The sequence below is a fragment of the Melanotaenia boesemani genome, chromosome 20, assembly GCF_017639745.1.
Source record: "Melanotaenia boesemani isolate fMelBoe1 chromosome 20, fMelBoe1.pri, whole genome shotgun sequence".
In the NCBI taxonomy this organism is placed as follows: Eukaryota; Metazoa; Chordata; class Actinopteri; order Atheriniformes; family Melanotaeniidae; genus Melanotaenia; species Melanotaenia boesemani.
Genome location: NC_055701.1, coordinates 13,879,484 through 13,901,755, shown reverse-complemented (window position 1 = coordinate 13,901,755; position 22,272 = coordinate 13,879,484). Strand labels below are relative to the sequence as shown.

At 38.9% G+C, this 22,272-nt stretch overlaps 2 protein-coding genes across 6 annotated transcripts; one reads left to right on the top strand and one right to left on the bottom strand.

Annotated features, from left to right (window-relative positions):
- Positions 1–580: 580 nt before the first annotated feature.
- mtfr1l (mitochondrial fission regulator 1-like) lies at positions 581–6,864 on the bottom strand. Of its 2 annotated transcripts, XM_041971449.1 has the most exons (8): positions 6,755–6,864; positions 5,820–5,897; positions 5,556–5,663; positions 5,337–5,446; positions 4,697–4,908; positions 2,518–2,893; positions 2,271–2,428; positions 581–2,161 (listed from the first exon to the last, which is right to left on the bottom strand). In XM_041971449.1, the coding sequence occupies exons 2-7, from the start codon at positions 5,832–5,834 to the stop codon at positions 2,311–2,313; spliced, it is 939 nt and encodes a 312-aa protein (XP_041827383.1). In that variant the 5' UTR covers positions 5,835–5,897; positions 6,755–6,864; the 3' UTR covers positions 581–2,161; positions 2,271–2,310. The 2 variants fall into 2 exon arrangements, with proteins under 2 accessions (XP_041827383.1, XP_041827382.1); XM_041971448.1 differs by having other exon boundaries at positions 581–2,428.
- Positions 6,865–8,829: 1,965 nt separating this feature from the next.
- On the top strand, positions 8,830–22,256 carry si:ch211-15d5.11 (nuclear receptor coactivator 7). Of its 4 annotated transcripts, none has more exons than XM_041971444.1 (16): positions 8,830–8,957; positions 9,668–9,924; positions 11,937–12,133; positions 12,400–12,461; positions 14,541–14,684; positions 15,102–15,278; positions 16,731–16,862; positions 16,998–17,122; positions 17,231–17,598; positions 17,677–17,836; positions 19,026–19,200; positions 19,425–19,541; positions 20,348–20,500; positions 20,580–20,675; positions 20,946–21,019; positions 21,126–22,256. In XM_041971444.1, the coding sequence occupies exons 2-16, from the start codon at positions 9,824–9,826 to the stop codon at positions 21,259–21,261; spliced, it is 2,217 nt and encodes a 738-aa protein (XP_041827378.1). In that variant the 5' UTR covers positions 8,830–8,957; positions 9,668–9,823; the 3' UTR covers positions 21,262–22,256. The 4 variants fall into 4 exon arrangements, with proteins under 4 accessions (XP_041827378.1, XP_041827377.1, XP_041827376.1 ...); XM_041971443.1 differs by having other exon boundaries at positions 8,831–8,957; positions 15,105–15,278; positions 16,938–17,122; XM_041971442.1 differs by having other exon boundaries at positions 8,831–8,957; positions 16,938–17,122.
- Positions 22,257–22,272: the final 16 nt, after the last annotated feature.

Sequence of the window (22,272 nt, the reverse complement as noted above, 5' to 3'; positions counted from 1 at the left end):
GTGCCATGAGGTTGTACTACCTGCAGGAAGTGGTTTGATGTTATTATTTACAGGCCTTCTGTAAAATTATTTCATCTTGATGGCAGATTATGTAGCGCCAGATTGTGCATAACTCAAATAGATTAATGATGCCCTAACAACATGTGAGTTCAACATGCCACATGCACAAATTCCTCCCAGTACTATTATGGATGAGCTTACAAATTGTACAATGACAAAAAGCAAGGTGGTCTGTCTTCTCTTCAGACTGGAGAATGCAGTTTTTATTCACACTGGTGAATCTCTCCCCATCTTTACTTCTGGAAGCTTTTTTGGGATGCTCTTTTGAATAAAACTGAAGGTGTTATACTTTTAGTTTTGCCTGTCCCTAACCATTTGAAATCTGTTTCATGGAAGAAATTAAAGATGAGAAGGCATTTTAAAAGAAGAAAAAAACTAAGAGCAGAATAGAGGGAGAGAAAGAGAATACAATAAGTTCTGCATGTTTTTGTGAAGCAAATTTCTTTTTTTGTTAGGCTCCACTGCCCCCATATGGTTACATTTATCACTGCATGCAAATACCATGAAGAATAAGTCAGAATTTCAAAACACCTGCACAATCTTTATTTACAGATCCTTGAATGACAGGAAAATAAAACATACACATGGTGGTGGAGCACTCAGTGTTACACAGCGGTACAATGATAAAATGCACTCAAACTATAGTAGAAATTCAAAACAAAGAAAGCAGGTTCCCCTGTTTCGGGGTGAGTGATATAGGTAGTGTTTGCTGTGAATTTTTCCCATCTCAAGTACAGAATAACAGCCAATAACTTTGAACTTGCATAAAGTATTTGCAGTTCATTACTACATCAAGTGAGGAAATTAGTTACTGGGAATTACAAGAAAAACAAAACACAACTCCACTGCCTAAAAGTAACACATCACCATCTTCGTTCAAGCACATGGCTTAGCAAAGTCTTTTCACACAGAAAAACACTTAAAGGATTCCCCCCCCATAAACAGGCCTAAACAGGACAGTTAGCTGATCAGGAGTTACATGTGGAAAGATTTTTGTTAGGGCTTATTCTTCAACAACATTCAGGGATATCACAAATACAGCTGATGGCACTTGGAACTAAAGTGGGAAAAAATTTGGGGTTTTTTTTTGAGCAGGCAATAGATCTGTGTAAGGCTTCTGGGAGAATAATCATAATTATAACCCTGATCCACACAAAGCTTGTACCAAATATTTTGCACAAGTTCTGCACACAGAATGATGTAAAAGCTATCTTTCTTTACATATGACTCAATTTTCTTTGCCCAAAGTAAAATCACTTGTAAAATGTAGGTTCTGTTAACATTTACGAGTGGCTTCATGCAGCATTTAGAACATTCCACACAGGAAAATGTGTTTTTTAAGACCTGTATAAGCTTGTTTCTGGATGAGCATTCCCTTGTGTTCATTGATTAAGAAAGCACAAAACCACTCTGTTATTAATCTACTCACACTTTGTGTAGGTTTAAAATCAAAGTGCTGTTATTCACTGGCTATCAATCTGTTAATCATGAATGAAAGGGCAGCCATAAGAGGTGTATGATTCTATGTTTAAACTTCTGAAATGCAAATATCAAAAGCAAAGATCTGAAAATTATTTTTTCTCATACATGCCATGATAAGCTACAGTCAGTCTCTGTGTGTATATTAGAGCTGTTTCCCCAAAATATGTTCAAGTATGTTAAAAGACCAAGTGGCTGACAGAAAACAAAAAGGTTTGCGTCTGAGGAAAATTAAAAAACAAGTACATAATATTTAAAGGGGTCTTCACAGCAAAGTGAACAGCATGCTTCTTAAAAGAGAAAACACCCTAAACTTAACAATAATGGTTCAGCCTTCTCTGTGTCTTCCTCTAAACATCTCAGATGTTTTTGTAGATCAAGTAACTGGTCATAATTGGAAATGAGTCTACTGAGTCCCTATTGAAAGAGAAAAATACGCTGAATATAATATTCAACACAATGCTTAAACTGACTGTGTTTATTAAAACATGTCTGATGACCAGCACTGTGGATTTTGGTTGTCTGCAGCAAGTTTTTTGTTCTAAATCTTGCAGACAGCTATTGCATTAGGTCTGAGGGGCGAGGTTGTGGATCCATGAGTACATATTCCAAAGGCAAAGGCCTAAAAGTCAGAATAAAGGGTGGAATTAGCTAAGCAGACCCATTCTGCAACTGAAAAACAAAATACTTAAAAAAGAACAAGTTTAAAACTCTACTTTCTCCTGACTTACATGAGGCAGCAGGATTTGGGTTTGATGACTAACAATCTGGCTACTTCCTTCTCACAGCAGCAGTATCCTCTTCTTTAAGCACAAACTTTTTCCTCAGAGCTTCTGAAATCAGTGTGGCCGAGTCCTCTTCTCTGAGGGATGTGCAGCCTCTGTTGTACCTAAAATAACACAAAACACAAACACTCAGTCCATCAATTCAAATAGCAAGTGAATGATTTTCATTTATTATTACACAAGCTTGTCTCACCTGTCTTTGCTCATCTTCATTCTGTTCATGTCCTTCAGGATGTCTGTGACATCAGCAAAACTGGTGGACTTCGATAATGACACTGTATCCTCCTCTGCCTCCCGGAAGTCCATGCTGGGCCTGTCAAGATCAAAGGTAGCCGATGCTGTCATGGAAACAGGTGGCAGAGGGTCGGGAACCAGCTCTGACACCACAGAGACATCTTTCTCATCTTCCTCTTCTTCTTCTTCCTCTTCCTCCTCTGTGACGTCACTGATGACAAAGGAAGCGGGAGCCACGGTGGCCGGCTGGTAGGGCGCAGTTTCGAAAGGCGCCATGGAAAAGCTCATGCTTGTGTCGTCTGGGGAGAGCAGGTCAGGTGTCAAGGGGTTGGAGCCTGAGCAGAAAAGAGGAGAACTGAGTCAGTCTGTTTACTAGTTTTGCTGTTCTAACTGTAAACAATATGGATTCAGCACATAAACATGTACAACTTTTGTTTTCTGCAGCTTTCTCCAAGCACAATTTTTTTTTTTTTTTGTGGAATATTGTTACAGTCTGAAGCCTTAATTATTCACAGAGCCAAGTAAATCTAATTTTTTCTAAGCAGAAGTTGATTATTTAATGAAACAACAAATTATTATTGATAGGAGTTGCATGATACAAATTTTTACATTATCAAATGCGACATGCTGCCCTGAAAGCTGAATATCATCTTAAACCTCTTTTTTTATTATTATTATTAAATCTGAAACCATTTTTAGATTTGAAATAAAGAAAAATTTAAATCAAATAGAAATAAAAAACCGGGCCGGGTCCCGGGGTGGCTGCGCTGGTGGGCTGCTGGCTCTGTGGGTGTTGGGTCAAGGGGGGGTGCTTGGGGCTCGCTGTCCTGTCGCTGTCCGCCGGGGTGTGCGGCTGGAACATCGGGGTGTGTGCTGGCCTATGCCGGGTGGTTGTCTGGGGGGGCCTGGTCCTCCTAGGCATGTTGCGGGCCCTCTGCCTTTGGGGGGTGGGGCGGCCGCCTCTGGGCTCCTGGGGCCCTGGGCCCTTCGCTTGGGCTGCCCTGGGTGGCTGCTGATCTTGGCCCACTGGGGCCTGTGCCCCGGGACCGTGGGGGGCTCTTGCTGGGGCTCTCCTCTGCCGTCCTTTGGGTGGGGCTGGAGTCATCTTCGTGGTGGGGTGGCTTGGGTTGGTGCTCCGGGTCTGCTGCTGAGGGCCCGGGCCTCTGGCCCTGGTCTGCCTCTGGCCTCCGTGGAGGCATGGTCGCATTTGCATGATCTCACTCACCACTCTTCATCACTGATCACTCCTTGTCTCTCATGCTCTGCATGCTGACACAGTAACTGAGTTGTCCAGTGGGTTTTAATACTAAGTGATAATTTTTTTTTTTTTTCCTGTGAGTTAGTATCTGGTCGCTGTTATGTCTTTTTGATTTGGTTATTATTTAAAAACTCTTAATGACTAGTTTTTTCTGTGTGTGTGTTTTTGCTTTTGTAAAAGTTGTAGGAAATGTTCTGGTGTGTTCATGTACAGGTATAACAGTTGTGGATTGAAGGGTTGTTGCCTTCTGTCTGTGATCTTTTTGTCTCCTTTCTGCTTTTGCTCTTTTTGCTATTTTCCATCTTTTTCTGTCCCCTCCGGTCAGGTTCAGCAAGATTACATAGATTCGGTGATTCAAAGTAAATAAATAAATTAATTAATCACATTATCAAGAGGAGCCTTACCCATAGGCCTCCCCTTGACAGAGCAAATTTGTTCAGCATGATACAGCAACCAGATTATCATTTTGCTTGCTATGATGCTGGACAGGACAAGTTAAAAAAAAAAAAAAAAAAACTTAGAATGTATGACTTTTTCTTATTGTGTCATCTTTGAACTCTTCAACAGGTAATGGCTAGCTGCCACAGAACAGCACAGATAATCTTCAGTCACTGACCTAAAAACTGATGCCAAGACATCTTGGTACAAAAGAGCTTTAAGAGAATCAGGGCGGGTGACTTGGCAGCAGGCAATCAGTCACATGAAGACAGTAACTTTGTGTTAGAAACACATTCATGTCTGCTCAACAAGACTAAATCTTAAATCTTACATGACTCCGAGCAGTTTATAAAATGCAGAATCTATAAACACTGTATAAGTGTCAGTCTGCAATGTTCCTCTTTTAAATGCACAGTGGTACATGTCTGGTTGAGTTACCTACCAGAATCATTTGCAACAATCTTGGCAATTTGAGCCCGGAGTCTGCTGAGCTCATCTTGCAGCGCAGTGGTGCGGTTCAGTGCAGTCACCCCAGGCTTCCTTAGCCCCTCCATTCGTTTGCCCTCACGGCGGAAGTTGGGTACAGATGAATTCCTGTGAAGCACCAGGAGTGGCGTGGGCCGCCATTCGTGCTTCAGAGGACGTGAGTCACTCCTGAAAACGGTTAAAAAATAACTGTCACTAAACATGTCAACCCTAATGTGTTGGGGCTTGTCTTTCAGTCTGTGCTTAGTCTTCTCCGGTGCTACTTTCTTTTTACTTGTGACCCAAAGAATTTCCATGTACTGATTTATGCTTGTTAATTTGATGCAGCAGTACAATTTTAACTAATCCAATTAAATAAAACTGCAATAAATCCTGCTTTTGCCAAATTCAGGCTTTTCCATTTCTATCAATAATTGTACTACAAAACCCACCAGAAAGCTCAATCAACAACTTTTTGAAATAATAGAAAAATATTGTGCACCATTACAATAAAATGCACACGAGCACCTAATAAGAGAGATGATGCAAGTGAGGTTAAATGCTGGTAAAGAAGAATGACTTCATGCCGCTTCATGTCTCACTGACCGCAGACTTACCTCACTCTGGCATATGTCTCCTCTTCATCTGCAACAATCCAGGCTATGTCTGCCAAGGTAGGGACCATAGGGCCATCCATAGGACGAAGAGAAGGCAAGCCGGGCAGTTCCTAATGTTCAAAGACACAAGTTAATGTAGTTCACAAGAGGCTAAATTATTAGAAGTAATAAACAAGCATAATTCTAAGGTAGAACATTAAAATAGGATGTCAGATGCACCTGAAAGCATGCCCTTTGTGGAGGTTTGAGTGGAAGAGTTGAACCTATTCTTCTAACAACACTGCGGGTTGATCCATGGGGCTTATTCTGCCAGATAGGTATAACTTCCTGCAAAAGATACAAAAATCTGATTAAGCTCTTCTCACAATATGCAAGAGCGCTGTACAAATTCCTGTTCCTGTACAGCTCTATACGTAAAAAGTAGCATTAAACAAATAATAACAAAAAAGTTTGAATGTATTGACAGCTCAATCACAAACTTACTGTTTCTGTTTCCATGATGACTGTGGCTCAGTCTCATTCGCTGTAGAGATGCACACCAGTGCTTGGTAGTTGCAGCATCTGAAGACAGAGTAGATCAGTTAACAGCTGTCAAGTTAGTGTAAAAGGCCAAATCCTGGGATTAAAATTAGTAATTACCTAGAGCACCTGTTCAACAAGATAAGCACTTCAACATATTGTTTACCACAAAACAAAAGCTGTCATGCACATGCCAGTTTAATTTACTATTACACAGATTTTCTAGTCATTTGGATCCGCCTACATTTTTAATGTGTAGCTGGCAATGAAAACATACATACATATATATATATATATATATATATATAAAATTGTACAAGGGTTGCAGCTGCTAAAACAGAGTAGCCATAATTTTTAAATAAGCTAGATTTCTGTTGTCCAAGTTATATTGCTTACATCAAATGCAGTTTCTGACATCGCACATTATATCACTAAAACATTGCAGCTTTTGACTTAAGCGGTAACTTTTAACAAACGGAATTTTAAAACTGTACCACCAGCAGGTCTAATAAAAACGGCTTGTACTGTTACTTTGTCCTCCCACCCGGACAAAAATCAACACATGAAGTGGGGTATCGTGTAATGGCTAAGCTAGCTGAATCAGATCCGCTGATTATGTTAAAGAATGTGCATTCTGCATTGACTGGCGTTTTATAGTGATGACAAAAGATGTTGCACTTCAGAAAGACAACCATTAGAGCGCTGTGTGTATATACAGCTTTGTCAAGTTTATCAGGAGCCGGTAGCTAACTTAGCAACGGGTATCTAAGAAACAGGGACCATTACATAGCTTGAAAACGGCCCTTGGTTGACCTACAATTATTTATTTAAACTATACTTTTCTGTAATTTTTGTTAATCTTTACCCATTTCAGTAAAAGCTACAACGGGCTCACTTACGAGATAACAGAGCTAAATTGTGGAAAGTTACAACATTACAGCCTCGGCGAACAACTGCTTCTCCTCTTCGTCTTTCACACTGTTGTCGTTCATCTGGCCGGAAACCTGTGCCTCCCTGTCCTGCAATCTGATTGGCTGGAATCTCGTACGTTTCGTTGTCATAACCGAGTTGACCCGAAGCGAGAGCGCCCCCTACAGCTTAAAGTAAGCAATGCTGCGTGAGTTTTAACTAATGCTCTGCAAAAATTGTTTTCAACAATCAATTCGTTGTTGAAACACTCTATTGGGTCTATTCTGAAAACGAGGCTCCAAGTTTGAATATGCTTCAACATTTTCCTAATCTGTGATTTCTGATGCACGTGTCAAAAAAAGATTGCTGAAGCAAATTGTGTCTCTGTGATTTCCTGTAACCTTTATTGAATGAAGATAGTTATAAAATAACCTGCAAACACCAGCACTTTCTCAGTTTATAACCTATACCATCCTGTGGAAATCTGTACATCAGCGCTCACCACATTTATGCACAGAAAAGAATTACCACAGATGCTTAAAAAGACTTTATCTCTGTCTCTTTTGTCTTTATAAAATAGAAAAAGATTTAGAAGTATAAACTTAAGATCAACTGCCACAATAACATCTAGGAGGTGAATCCATGCTGCTATCTATTAAAGTTAAAGTGGGCTCAAATTACAGTAAAATCTTGAGCCATCTTTAATTTCTTATAATTGTCTGGTAAAATTGCAAATGGGTGTAGAGATTAACTGAACATGTGCAAATATAAATGGGAATGCAGCAACTCATTAAAAAAAGAGTTTGTAAAATTTTGCAACTTTAAACAAACTTTCTTGTAATTTCTTTAAACAGAATTAAAGAATAATTCTCCCGGCTCTGATAACATCAGAACTCTTTTTGAATGTTGGCTATCATTTTTTTCCATACTGTGTTCCTCTCTTTCCTCAAATTCTTAACGCAGAAGGCTGGGAAATAAGTTTTAAGTTTATAGCTTTTTGACAATCACCTTGTTTGTGCACTATTTTTGTACCCTTTAATTTTTGTACCTGTCACTGACATTTTTCTTAGACGCAACTAAAAAATTGAATAAAATAAAAGAACAAGAATGTAAATAGGTTTTAAAAGTTCTTTGCTTAGCAGGTGGTCATTTGTAGACACATCACTGGTTTAAAATTTGAGTTTCCTGCTTTGAACATGTTTCCTGCTTTTTTCTCTATGTCAGTGATTCATAGTTCAGTGTTAAGTGGCTCAACAAACAATAAAACTCTCCTATGGAAATGGTCAGATACAAAGGCTGGAAAAAAAATGAACCAATGTCCAAATAATACATTTGAAAAACCTTCAGAAATCCTGGAGATCAAATTTTCAACAACATTTTCAAGAATTCAGGAAAAGTCTGGCCCAATTGAAGTAAAATATGAAAAAATGAGAGGTGGCCATTGTCTGTGATTGTTATACTTGGGACATGATGCCTCTTTATCTGTGTAAACCTGAGTTTCTGAGAAAACTCATGCAGTGGTCATAGATTTTGTAAAAATCTATGTCTGGTGTCAAAGTTTTGTTAATAATAAATAAATAAATAAATAAATAAATAAATAAATAAATAAATAAATAAATAAATAAATACCAAAACTGCATTAAACTTTATTAAAGACCACAATTTTCTACATTTGCCTGCATCAGGTGAGGTTGAGCATGTTTGCAATAAGCCTGGTCCATGCTATGTATGGTGTCAGCAGAAATATTGGTAATGTTAAATAACAAAAAAAATACAAAAAAGTCATATAAATCAGAATAAAAAGGAATAATAACAAAAAAATAAATAAGTAGGGGACAACATTGCTACAAATTGAGTACACTGGCGCATACAAAGAAATAATAAATGCAAGTCACTCAATCAAGTCCCAAGGAAACAAATGTTAGTGTTGTTGTTAGAAAAGCGGCAATAGATGTGGGTAAACACAGGATGTATCACTTCTTTCTACTTCCGCCTTTGTCTTGCACTGTTCAACCGGAAGAGGGCAGGAACTATCTTGACATGTAGCCGTTAATCGTCGAGACAGCGCTTTAAGCACAGGGCGGAGCTTGAATATTTAACTTGTTCGTGTTGTCTGCAGTGATATCATAACGCTGCAATATGAAGACATCCTCATGTGACCGACACCCATCTCCATCCCTGGGCAAGATACAGGTACGTAAACATACTACCCACCTTTACCATATATGAATACATTATTAGTGACTTATTCCGCTGATATAATTTGTTTCTGCCGTAGCTGCTGTCTCGATCATTCTGTAATGTCGTTTAAAATGCTTACTTCCACCACAAAGATGAGATAACAACGCAGCATTTACAGGAAGCAAGTTCTTACATTCTCTTTAGCGTATTACAGATTAATGTCAGGCATGCAGAGGAAAGCTAACCTAATCTTGTTCCTGCTAATTCAGACATTACTCCACAAACAAATCAACACCCAGGGGGGTATGAGCCCAGCACTATCGAATAAGTTGCACAGCTGGGCTTGTAGGGATACATCATTTCAGTATTATTGACAGCTAAACATGCTTAGCACTGCTAAGAGCCAGAAAGTACACTAACTGGGGACAAAATACTGATATGATCTAATATTCTGTTTCAGATAAACACAAATATGTGGAAAATTACACTTTCAAAATGCACCATGCAATCCTGGGCTACAAGCTCGCAGGACCACTCTTACACACTAATTACATGTGCTGATTGACAGTTTCATTGAATTGGAAGCCTGGCTCCATTATTCTGATGAGTGTCTGGCTCACTTCCTTACAGAAAGGGTCATGTTGTTGCAGGTAAAGAAAGCTTGTCCTCTGTAAGTGCAGTCAATGTTTATAAAATCATCCCACATTTTCTGTGTTGTGTAGGTGCCATAACTGGGGCACAAAAAAAAAAAAAAAAAAAAAAACAGGCATGGAGAATAAGAAGAGGAAGGATGCCAGCTGAGCCCCTCATCCCTCTGCATCTACCACTGCTGCCAACATCACACTAAAAAAAAGAAAAAAGGAAAAAAAGAAAAGAAAATGGCTCAGTCTGTGAGGAGGCCAGAGACCTTAGGAACCATGAACCTCGATGCCCAGAGAGACAAGCCCAGGACTAGCTACTTCTGCAATGTGAAGACCAGGTCAGGCCTCTAAATATGTGGGATTACTGGAGGGAAAAGTAGTGGAGAAAGTAGGCCCGTGACAAGTTTGGCTGGTGTGTGCCTCTCAGATTAAAACATGATACAATTCAGTCTTTCATTAGAACCTGAAATGATTTTAGATCAGGAGAGTGTCACACCCAGTTACGGCACACCAAGAAATTGTTCCATGGGGTGATTTCATCCATTCTGTCACTCCATAACAGAGCATTGTATGGGTGAGAGCGGCACCATCTTGCCAGAAACTCTGGCACTCTATTGCATAGACGACTCCTACTCCACTATAAATAACTCAGAGCAGACTGAATGCTGCTCATTCGATTATTCACACTACAAGTACTCTAAACATAAAATCTTCAAAGCTTTGCAGCAAAATCCTCCTTAAAACTAAATTTATATTTAGTCTTAAGGATCTATTCTTCCTACAGATTGTACGTGCAGCATTTTTAAAGGAATATCCACAAATATGAAGTGTTTGGGTTGTTCAGTTACTCAAGGTATTTCACTGTGGGTTTGAGATTTGTCTACTATATTTAACATGTTGTAGAAACCTTCCTCTTTTCATTTTTAGCTTTTTTTTCCAGAGTAATGTTTGCTTACAGAAATTCTTCACACTTAAAGTTCCAATTTTTATTTTAAACAATAACACAACAGCAAAAACTAATGGAGATAAAGCAATGTATTGATATTCTTAGCAAAGTGCACAACCCTGCTTCCTATTCTTGTCTATAATTTCCTGTTTCTTTGATATGACTTTAGTCAGTTAAAAAAAACTTCCCCAAAGATAAGGATATAATCTTAGTCTGTGTAGGTCCATTTTTACCAAGCTGTACAGATGTTTGAGTTATACTTTGGGCTCTGAGTTGGGTTTGAATTTTGGATTTTGAGATGAGATTGAACTGTTCTAAACTGACACTGAGTGGTTTACTAAGATTACACACTGCACCTTTAATTAACCCATTTACCTCTTTTTAAACAAAGCTGTTCCCCCTGCAGCCCATGGCAGGGACTGCAGTATTACCATGTCTGAGCCTGCTTTAGTTTTTCTTTCCTGGAAAATTTGAATTTAAATTTGCACTGTTTTTACTTCAAATGCAAATGTGCTCATGGCATCCAAAAAGTTAAACTTCAGTCTCATAAGTCCACAAAAATGTTGAGAGAACATGCAGATTTGTTTAGATGCTTGTTTGCTGAATTTTGTAGTGAGGATGCAGAAAAGGACAACTGTGTTGGTGATGCTGCTCGGCAGAACAGTTTAATCGCTCTGTTAAATCTTCCAGATGTTTTTTTTTACAGTCAAACATGGCTTTTGTCTGTTCTTTCTAAAAACCCTTGATGTATTTCCCAACTTGACCTCAGCAATTTCTGGTAACTACTTTTGCCTCATTACGTCACTATCAGAGGGAACAGCTAAGTGAAAACAAAATTTCTATCAACTTATAGCCTTCTCATGTTCTTTAGGCATCAATTATTTTTTTTTCAGAGTGCCAAGCAGCTGCAGAGAGGAACTCATGGCTACTGATTGTTGGGACGAGGTTTAATGGGATTTTATAAAGCTTTGAAATTAGCATCGGCCAGCCTTTCTCAAGCCATACTCCCAGCCATCTAATTAAGTCAGTAGATGTTATCTAAGAGCTTAAATCTCTTGAGGTTCCTAAGCTTTTCCCTTTTTTTTTATTTATACTGTGAGAATGAAAAATTATGCCCTGGTCTTGCTCATAACTCTCAAATAGTTCTACAAATTTTAGATTATATAAAACACATGTATTGTTGTTTTAAAGTTGCTGTAATTAATATTTCTCTATTAACTGTAACTCAGGAGTCTGATTTTTTTGATTCTTAGTAATAATAAATGTCAGATGCATTGCTATGCATGCAAGATCATTTTTCTGGTGAATTTATATGAGATGTGTGTAAATAAAATGGTGCATGATAGGGATGAATTTTTGATGATATATTGGTTTTAAATCTGTTTATGGTACTCTGTCTCTCAGGTTGGGATCCAAGTTGCCCGCTGGTGTCTCCCAGCCTCCGCAGTTTGCGAAGCCCCCCTGGGAGACCCAACCTCAGGCCCGAATCATGCAGCAGGCTGCAGCCAGCAGCCAGCTTCAGAACAAGCCCATCGTGAGCCGGCCTCTCAACCATATCCCCCACATCAGAAACCCCAAGCTGCGGCAGTACTACCTGCAAGGTGCTCCTGGAGTGTTTGAATCCTCTGACAGGACACAAGCTGTTTGCATCATGTGGGAGGAATTGCAGCTTAAATTTGCATATAATTTGAAGCCAGTGGGCAGTTTAATGTCTTTATTTAAAATAGCTTTTATATAGACAGGAAAGGCAGATATATTAGCTGGGAGGGACTTGTTGCAATCTTTCTCTCTACTTCCTCATGCTTGTATTGTGTTTTGGGTAATTTGACATGAGGCATTACAGTAATGTATTTTTTTTTCTTTACAGGGACTTCATGGGATCTAAGCAGTACTGTGGTGACGGAAGAGCACGTGGGTCAATCATCAGATGTGAGTCACGTGTTTGTTTTTATACATATAACATTTTTTATTTCATGTCTTGTGGATAGTGAGGAGTCTAGCTGTGGGAACAGGTAAGAGGAAAATTATGACAGCTGTGTATTTACTGCTTCATTTATGTAACATCTGATAAGTATTACAGGAAAGGCACTTTTAGTTTGGTATACAGTGATTGTGTCTGGCAGTTTATGGTCTTGGAGTTTGATAGGGAGTGTCAAAAGTTCAGAGATGAGCTGAGTGGCAGAGAAGGTTCAGCTTCTCTCTGACACCATGGGGAAACAGAGTCTGTTTAAGATCTTCTGCTACAGCCACAGGAATGCCTTTTCAGACATTTTTTCCAAGGTATTTGTCAGCCACTTTTTGTATTTGACTAAACTTGAGCTGAAAAAAAAGAAAGCAAATGTTTATTTCTCTCTATATTAAGCTCTATATCATTAAATCCAGCATTGATGCTCATTTAGCATAGCTTAATGTACTCTAAAAGTCGTGTTTGTCATCATCTTTCTCTTGCCTTCCTCTCCTTTTTCCTTCCATTGTCTATTATTTACTGTATTCCATTTCATGTCTTTTCACTGATGACAAATTAGTGAATACACATTTCCAAGAGCATGCTACAATCCTTTATCCAGGTAATAATCAAAAGAAACTATTTATTTAAAGAAAAAAGCACACTCACAGGTCAAAAGACGTCTATAGGCTTACACCCATGGAAAAGCACTGTCACATTATCAGTCAGGCACAGTAATCTTATCTAGGTCGCTGGATCCATTTTTCATGGGATGATGAAAATCCCACTTCTAATCAGTTGTTTTTTTGTTTACAGAGGCACATAATAACTAAAAAGGTTTGAGTTGAAGTGCACACCATGCTTCATAATAATGTAGTCTGTAATCACTGTGTCTAAAAGTTCATGAAATGTTTCCCACTCAAGTCCGACAAGAAAATCCTATGAAATCAATGCGGCTAAAATGTTAATTGAGGAAAACTGATCTTGTATTTCTTATCTATAAGTTACAAAAGCTTGAGACCCTTTAGTGTTCTGGGGTAATTTGTAGACAGGAATTATTCAAGGAATTGTAATTTATTAAAGATGTTGATTTGTGGATGTGTTACCCTCAAAGGGGCGTCAACTCCCCTCCGAGAGCAAAATATGTAAGTCTGCAAAGTCACCAAAGAATCCAGGGTTGTTTTAAATCCACTTGTTTTTTTGTTTAAAAAATAATGCAAACAAGGCAGAAAGAAATTAAAAATACAGATAGATGAGAAAAAAATACATCATATTTAAGCTAAATTATTTATGTTTGGAGAAGGGCAAAGATTGCATTCCTGCGTAAGAACCTTATTCCACCTGGGAAACCTGGTGGTTGTTAAGGTCGTGGTTTAATGAGTCAGGAGGCCATGCCGTCATTTATAGAGAAAGAAATTCAGGATCATACCAGCAAAACCTAGAGGAACATGTCAGGTTTTCTGTCTTTGTAGTGGTAAAATAAACTACATTAAGCTGACATGCAGGACTGATCAACATTTCCTGGAAACTCATGATATTGCTTTACTTGATATTGAAAGCAAAACTTTGCACAGTGTTCCTGTAAACAGATATTTGGGTTTAAAGAAAAAAATCGGTATTAAATAGGGATGTAACAATACTTTAATTATGATTCTGTGAATATTCTGTTTGCGTCTATAAATCAGAGTAAAGCATAAACTACATCCTACTTGAAAGTATACAAGTAGAAATTTATTCTTTCAGTTTTCTTTCATATATAAAATTAATACACAGAATTTGGCACAGTTAAAACATATTAAAAGAACAGGTTGTGTTTTAATTAAATGTCCAATGAAGCTCAGGAATAAAATTCTGTTTTGATATTTTAGTTGCTTTTTGTGATTTAATGTGAATAAAATGATATGAACTCAGCATGTAGTATTGTCACATATTGAATATTGGCTCTATTTTACACACAAATAAAGAAAACAACCTTTTCAGGGCCGTTGTAGGATCAGATTTTAGCTTCTTGGATGTAAAAAAAAAAAGATAGATTGTCTTGTCTTTTTGTTTTGCTCATACAGGGTCTCCCTGGGGACACGGTGTTCAGTGTTTCTTCTAAGTTCAATAGTAACGGTGCATCCTCAGTGGAAGAAAGTAAAATGGATCACCCACCCTTCCATACCTCCACTCAACTCAACTTATCTGCTGCCCCGATACCCAGAGAGGTAAGAGTCAACTATTGAAACTATGACACACACATGAAGTGCATGCTTTTAGTTGGGAATGACAAGGCGATGCTGATTTGAAATGCAAAACAAGACTTGTCACAGGGTTAAACAGGAAGTAGGTTACTCCACCTTAATTCATGCATCAAATCCTCTCATAAACACATAATTTATGACTAAATTGGACTGAAAATTATATTCTTTTCTGTAATAAATTAGAGAGGTACAGTTGTAAAATAATGTGTCCAGCGTCACATGTACAACCCTCATATATCTCCAGCAGCTTGATGTGATTACAAACACAGAGAGGAGGAGCAATGCATTGGTGAAAGAGGAAGAGGTCACTCTTGCCTCTGGGTTAGACAGTATGTTCATGTCAATGTCAGAGCTAATCTTACCATGGCTTCTATTCTGAAGCAGCTGCTCCTAAAGGAAAAAAACACTTTCACCAGTGATGGATCAACTCAGCTAGAACCTCACTCAGACTCTGCTCTCAGAGAGAAGCAGGAGGCAGATGCAGATCAAGGCTGTTTTGATACCCTTGCCCCTCAGCCTCATTCCCCCTCACCAGAGGCAGAATATGACAAACTACTGGTAAGTGGAACAACAGCTGTGTTTTCTGCATGTCCTTCTATTAAGATGTCACCCACTTTGTGTTAAGTACAGCTTAAGGGGAAGAATTTTAGTTTTTATTTCACTAAATTTCTTTGACAGCTTTAGTTACCAGCTACTGTCTATACAAAGATCAAGGATTAAGATTCAGGATGATTGTAAACCATAAGCTGATTAAATACACTGATTATAAAACAAGTGTCTTACTAATCATTTCAAATAGTGATTTTATGAATAAAACAATAGCTGGAGGACCATGGATTTCCCTCCTTAGCAAAATGATTGATACACATAAAACATGAGAAACCAGCAAAGTGTTTGGAGGACAAAGAGCATCATGTAACTTTGTCAGCTATCAGGATGAGCGGAGGTCAAACTGAGGTGTAAGAGGCCAGAAAAACCTTACAGGATAACTACTTGGAGGATTTTTTGACTGATAGATTGAAAATTTAGATTTGGTAATAAACTAGTAAGCAAACCATAAGGTTCACAGTTGTCTACTTCAAGCAGCTCGAGTTGGAGGTTTTGCCACGGCTGGTACTGACTTGAAGGTTGCTTTGGACACTCTGAAAATTTTGAAACTAGAGGATGGACATAAAACATAATCTTACTCAAATTTAATATATATATATGCTTGTAAACTTATTTTAAATGTCTTCAAACTTCATGATATATGTATATAATTTTGTCAATTTATCAATGAAAATCATGAGTTACCCATAAGTGATCCCATATAGTTATAAGCACATTATAAGCACCAAAGCCTTGACTTTACTGGAGTTAATTGTGTCACCATAAATGGTCAATATGTGCAACAGCATGTGGCACTTTGTGTGAATACTAGGTCATGTTGGCTGTAGATAGAATCATGTTATTTATGTTCAAGAAAAGATAAATAATTTCAGTTTAATGTTAATCTGAGTTTAGAGTTTAATATCTCATAATGAGCATGTCTCCTTCCCAATTCGTGGTACTTGATATACTGTATATTGATAAGTTTTAATCACCATGAAGAATATAGCGGTAACATTTTTCACTCACTCATTTCTCTGTATACTGAGTATTTTTTACATTTATGCTAAAGGTAGATTTTGCTGATAATATCCTAGCCAAAACCCCAAAAAGCCTTTTGTGTAGGAAAAATAATTTTTAAGAAAACATAGTAAAACAGATTTTATCCCTCCATTATCCTTCTTTCTTTCAAAATACATTTCTTACATCCATTCATTTGAGGAAAGATCAAACCTCCTCATTTTGATCAAATAATGGCTTTATAGGGCTTTTTTAAGTGGAGACACTTAATTGTTTTCAAAACTAAAACAAGTCCAGTTGGCCACCATAAACAGTACAAAAGAAGCACACATTATTTCTGCTGTAAAGCATATTAAATGTGAATTTAAAGCTATATTTTGTTTTGAACTTTGATGGTAACAGGATGTGGAGGCGGTGCCACTGCCTGACGGACAGCTGTGCTTATTGGCTCTTCCACCAGAATGCTGTGAGGGGGAGGGACCAGAGGCCAAGGCCTACCTCAAACTATTCTGCCGCTATATCACTGACCGCAAGGTGGGGATGAGAAACACTGCCTGATCTCAACTTGCACATAAATGAGTTCATCTGAACAGTGTATCTCTCTGTCAGGGTGTGGTTTCAGGTATCCTGTTGGTGACTTCTAATAAAATCTTCTTCGACCCGTGTAAGACACATCCTCTGGTGATGGAGCACGGCTGCGAGGAGTACCTGCTGTCGTGCTCCGTTGACAATCTGGCATCTATCTCCTTCTTCTCTGACATCTCACATGTTCATTTCAACACCTCCCAGCAGAGGTCAGCAGTGATTCACTGATACTTAACACACAAGACAAACGCTCGAGTTACACGAAAAGCTAACACAGCCACTTTTTTTCTCTCTCTCTCTCTTTTTTATTATTTTAGGAGAAAAGGAAAGAATATTTTTCAGAAACTGAAAAATGTGAAAAACCGGGCAGGCGGCCTCTCAAACCGGAAGGAGGGGGAATCTGTTCCAGCTCTGGCGTCCGCTGTTCCATCGGATTTGCCCAGCCTGGCTCTGAGTCTGACCAAAGAGGTTTCCGAGGATGAGGAGTCAGAGAGTAGGGACATGGCAGAGGCTGAACGGGATCTGGATAGCAGCCCTCTGGAGGTGCAATCAGAGGAGTCTGTGGGCGGTCTGGCTGTCCTGAGCAGCGCTGCCACCTTCTGCTGTGGAGGTCAAGAGGCAACAACTAAATTAAAGGCAGAACTTCTAGACTCAGAGAAATGCTCTGTGAAGAGTCAGACTGCAGGTCAGGACTACATCCTCCTGATCCATGTGTTAATTTCTTGTTTACATCTTATTCACTGTAAGTCTGTTTATTTTCTAGTTCCTCAGAGGCCATCAGCAGGTAGTCATGGGGGTATAATGTTCGTGCGGCTGCGGGTTCAGCCATCTGCAGGAAAGAGGAAGGATGCTGGAGGTCTCCAGCTGGGTCTAGCCAAAACCCTACCCAGAAGGGATGCCTGGCTGGCCCTGTCACGGGAAAGGTAATTAAAGGCAGAGTGCATCCTTGACAAAAATCTTAGTTTAAAAAAATCACACAATTTCCTATGATGCAAATCTCTGTCCTGGCCTCCAAAAGAATTCACATGTGTGGGATTACTCAAGCCAATAACGGATAAAATCATCATTTTTAGCAGAATTTTAGGCATCTGATCCTACCACAAATAAAGAAAACATGGACAGCTGTTGTCGTAACTGCTGAGCAGTAAACGTGAGTTAACTGACTTTTATCTAACTGAAAACATGCTGCTCATATTCATCACAAAAATATCAGCACAAAGGTCTCAGTCAGTGATTTTTTATATTTAAGTGTGTGCTGACTGTGGCATCTAAACAATTATTTAACAGTTTTGGGTGCTCAAGTGTAACGTTAAGGTACTAATACTTACTGTATATAGATATATTGCCTCCGTACTTCTGTGGGGAGATTTTGCTGGCATGGTTTGCTGGCATGTGTAGTTTCTCAGAGTGAAGAAACATGTTTATCCTAATGGGAAGCAATACCCCCATCTAGTGGATACAGGGAGTAACTGAATGGTTTGAGGATACTACTTGTATAGTACTTATAGTACTTGCCATTTATCCAACTCTTATTAACAGTTACCTACAAACCTTGAATGATATAACATAATATCACAGTACTAAAGCAGCATTAATAATGATCCAGTAATTAAATAGTATAACAATGTCAAGGTGTTGGTTCTGTAAATTTTTTAACACATTCATGCTTGTGGTCAATTTCAATGCAAGTGTTTAGCATTTAAAGGTATGGTAATAGCATGGCATTGCTGCTTTTACTTGAGTAAATGATCACAGTACCCTCTTCCACCAGCGTTTAAACACTCATCCATGTCACTGAGTGACTCTTTAACTTGGTGACCTTCCCAAACTTGGGACTAGGTGTGCTTTTCTTTTTTAAACAACTTCCTTTGAGGTTAAAGAATCTCAAGAAACCTGCCTGCAATATTTAAGAAATAACTGTTTTCCAAATGCAGCTGAGGACAACATCCCATTAAAATCTGCCTCTGGAAAAGAAGGCCTGAGAAAATGATCCATGATAACAAAAGCCACTCAGTGTGCTCGTGGTAGTGTCTCATTTCTCAGCGTGTTGATGCTGTGGCTGTTGTTTGTCAGTTCAACAATCCTGAGTGAGTCATTCTTCTCCCGCTGCAGCTCCGACGAAATGCATGCCTACCTGAAGCGCTGCCGGCCGGACTTGCGTATACTTGAGGGAGACGAGGAGGGTGAGGCAGACTGTGATGAAGAGGGGTTTGTTCTTATTGAGGACAAGGAGGAGGAAGACGAAGAGATGTTCCAGAGGCACCGAGGGTCAGTGGATGACTGGGAGGTGAGCAGGTTCATTTTGATCTCATGGGATAGGATTGGATAACAACACGCAGATGTCACTGGTACAGGGTAGAAACGACAGACTAGCGGGTCAGTTTGTGTGAGAGCACACCTGAAGATGAACGTCTCTATAGACTTAAAATGTTTGATTCTTTACGAGGAAATAAGTTTTAGTGCTTTGGGAAGCTTCCAAGTATATCTTTTTACAGAAGACGATTTTTTTAGATGGTGTTGATGGAGGAGAGCAGGGACAAGCCAACCCTGGTCATCGACAGGGACCCGGAGGGGCTCGGAAACATCGTGGAGATCAGCCGCATTTTGGAGGCTTCGCATGTCAAAGAGGTAACTCATTGAACACTGGTATGCAGGTCATCTGTGTGCCATTATCTGGGTATGCCAGCTGGATTTTTTTTATGTTTTAAAGCACTGACTTCCATTAAAACAAGCATGAACCTACTAGTTTTGGTTTATGAAGTTAAGGAGAAACAATAATTAACTTGTTGAGCTAAGCAAATACACAGTAGTAAAAAGGTACTAGACAATTTTCCATCCTTTTTTGTAAATGTAAAAGCAAACAGTAAATGAGAATGTAAAAATAAGCTTCATATTATTCTTAGTGACTTAAGTTTAGCTGATAGGCCACTGTTAGCATTGTCATGGTGAGTCTTTGAATCTTAAACGGCTTTGCTCTCCTTTTGTCTTTTTAACTCGTGATGATGAGATTTAACAGGAATTGGCAAAGACAATCAAAAATCATCATTACAGACAAGTACAAAATGCTTTTCTTTCCATATAAGTCCACAAATCCTAACTGGCCTGCATGACCAGCGTGAGGCCCATTTAGTCTGATTTTAAGCTGTTTATGTAATACGTGGAGTATGAAACATGTAATATTCATTTTAGTAGTTTAACTCAGACTTCTTAGTGTCTGACACTTCATCTATGCATCTATGCTGCCTTGTTAACAATGAAATTAAAGTCGGGTCAAACATTAACATGCTGGTTTGTTTTGGTTTTTTTTTTACGCAGGATTTACTTTTAGGGTTTTCTGTAAATATTTCACTCACTAAACTTTATATAAGAGAGAACACTGATGTTAATTTAGCTTTCTTTTCATACTACTTTCATTTGCTTCACTTTTCCTCCAGCTGTGTAAGGAGCTGCCCCCACGGACAGTCGGAAACACCTGGCAGCTGGCTTACAGCACATCCCGACACGGCGCCAGCCTCAAAACTCTTTACAGAAAACTCGCTGCCACAGACTCTCCTGTGCTGATGGTCATAAAGGACGCACTTGATGAAGTAAAGGCTCACTTATGAACTGTAGATGCAACCTTATTGTATTTCACTGTGTTTTGTAATTGTGGCTTTTCTTCATCAGATCTTTGGGGCCTTCCTCTCTCACCCTCTGAGACCCAGTGAGACGTTTTACGGTACAGGAGAAACTTTTCTCTTCATGTTGCACCCTCGTTTCAAGGTAAGCCATCCTGAGCATGCCCCTGTAGCTGTACTAGTTTAGCAGTATTATTGAGCATCTACTAGGCTCTACAATAGTTGTATTTATATGTGAGGGAAGGGGAAAAAATATCAGATAATTACAGAGTAGATGTGTGGCATGTGATTTATTTTTACAGCATCATTTTTCATGTTTTTTTTTTTTCTAAATAATTAGATTCTGAAGTGATGAAACTATAATTTGGTGAATATGTTTGAGAACTAGTTGTAACCCAGTTTTGTAACTTGTTAGTGTTTCAGATGGACTGGAGAGAACTCCTTTTTTATTAAAGGAGACTTGGACTGCTTTGCTGTTGGTGGAGGCAGGTAATGTCTTTTTAACTCTGGTTAGATTTGTGATGGCTGATGTTGCTTTCAAAATGATCTGAAAAAGGCTGGTTCCTGCGCCTAATCCCTTCCTCTTTCTCCTCAGCGGCCACTTTGGGCTGTGGGTGGATGAGAACCTGTATCTGGGCCGCAGCAGCCCCTGCTACACTTTCAACAACTGCTGCCTGGCAGAAACAGACGACTTCCGCGTGATGGAGCTGGAGGTGTGGACGTTCAGCTGAGCAACCGAACGACCTCTTTCTTCGACTGACTTTTGTCGCCACTGATCGGCTTTAATCAAGACAGAATTTATCACTGAGCAAAAACATGAAGCTGCCCCTTCATTTACTGATAACATCCATGTAGAATATCACAGACTGCTGTGGATTTTAGCCAGCTGAAAACGCTGATCTTGAGCGGCTCACTGTCCCAGGGTGGACTGTTTTTCCTCATTCCTGTGGGTTTGGCTGCTGCTGTGGGTGGAGCTGAGCTGTTAAGAAACTGGATTCTTTGAATCCGCATTTCTGACTGGAGTTGGTTTTAAGTCTCAGAGAAGGCACTTTGCTATAAATGTGAATCTGCAATCTTAATACTTCTCATTATTAATCATGAAAGTACGATGATGCTCCCGGTTTATTAATGCAATAGCACTTTGATGTTCATGCTAGATTCAAAACTCAAGTCTTACTAGAAGATGTCTGATCTGCATGTGTACAGCCAAGTCTAAGAAATATTGTCATTTCTATAACCACTAGTCAACATTTCCATGGGTTGTTCTCCACCAGTATCACACACATTCATGCTTAACACTTCTGACACAAGCTTCTTTTCCCCATTCAGTCATACATCACTGAGGTTTCTGAACATGGGAAAAAAAAAAAAAGATGTGAATGTCCTCATATTCATGCGGTTTTCTCATAGCGGTGACTACCAATCCTCTCAAATACGATGATCCATCTACTTTGCTTACGTTGTACAGTACTGTGGATTCATTAAAGTCAGCACAATGTAAACTTAAGTACTGTTATAGACTGTTGATTAAAAAAAAAAAACAATCCTGTTTTTGTATTTAAAAAAAATTTATTTGGTGAGGAAAAATGGCACTGATAGATCAAAGACAGTGTTGTTTCCCTCAAGGCTTTCAGCAGGAAGACAACTCATGGACACGACATTGTATGACCTGGAAGGTAAAAACTTTAAAGCAACCAATTTGTTTGACTTCTCTTCATCCATACATTGAATACATGAAGAAA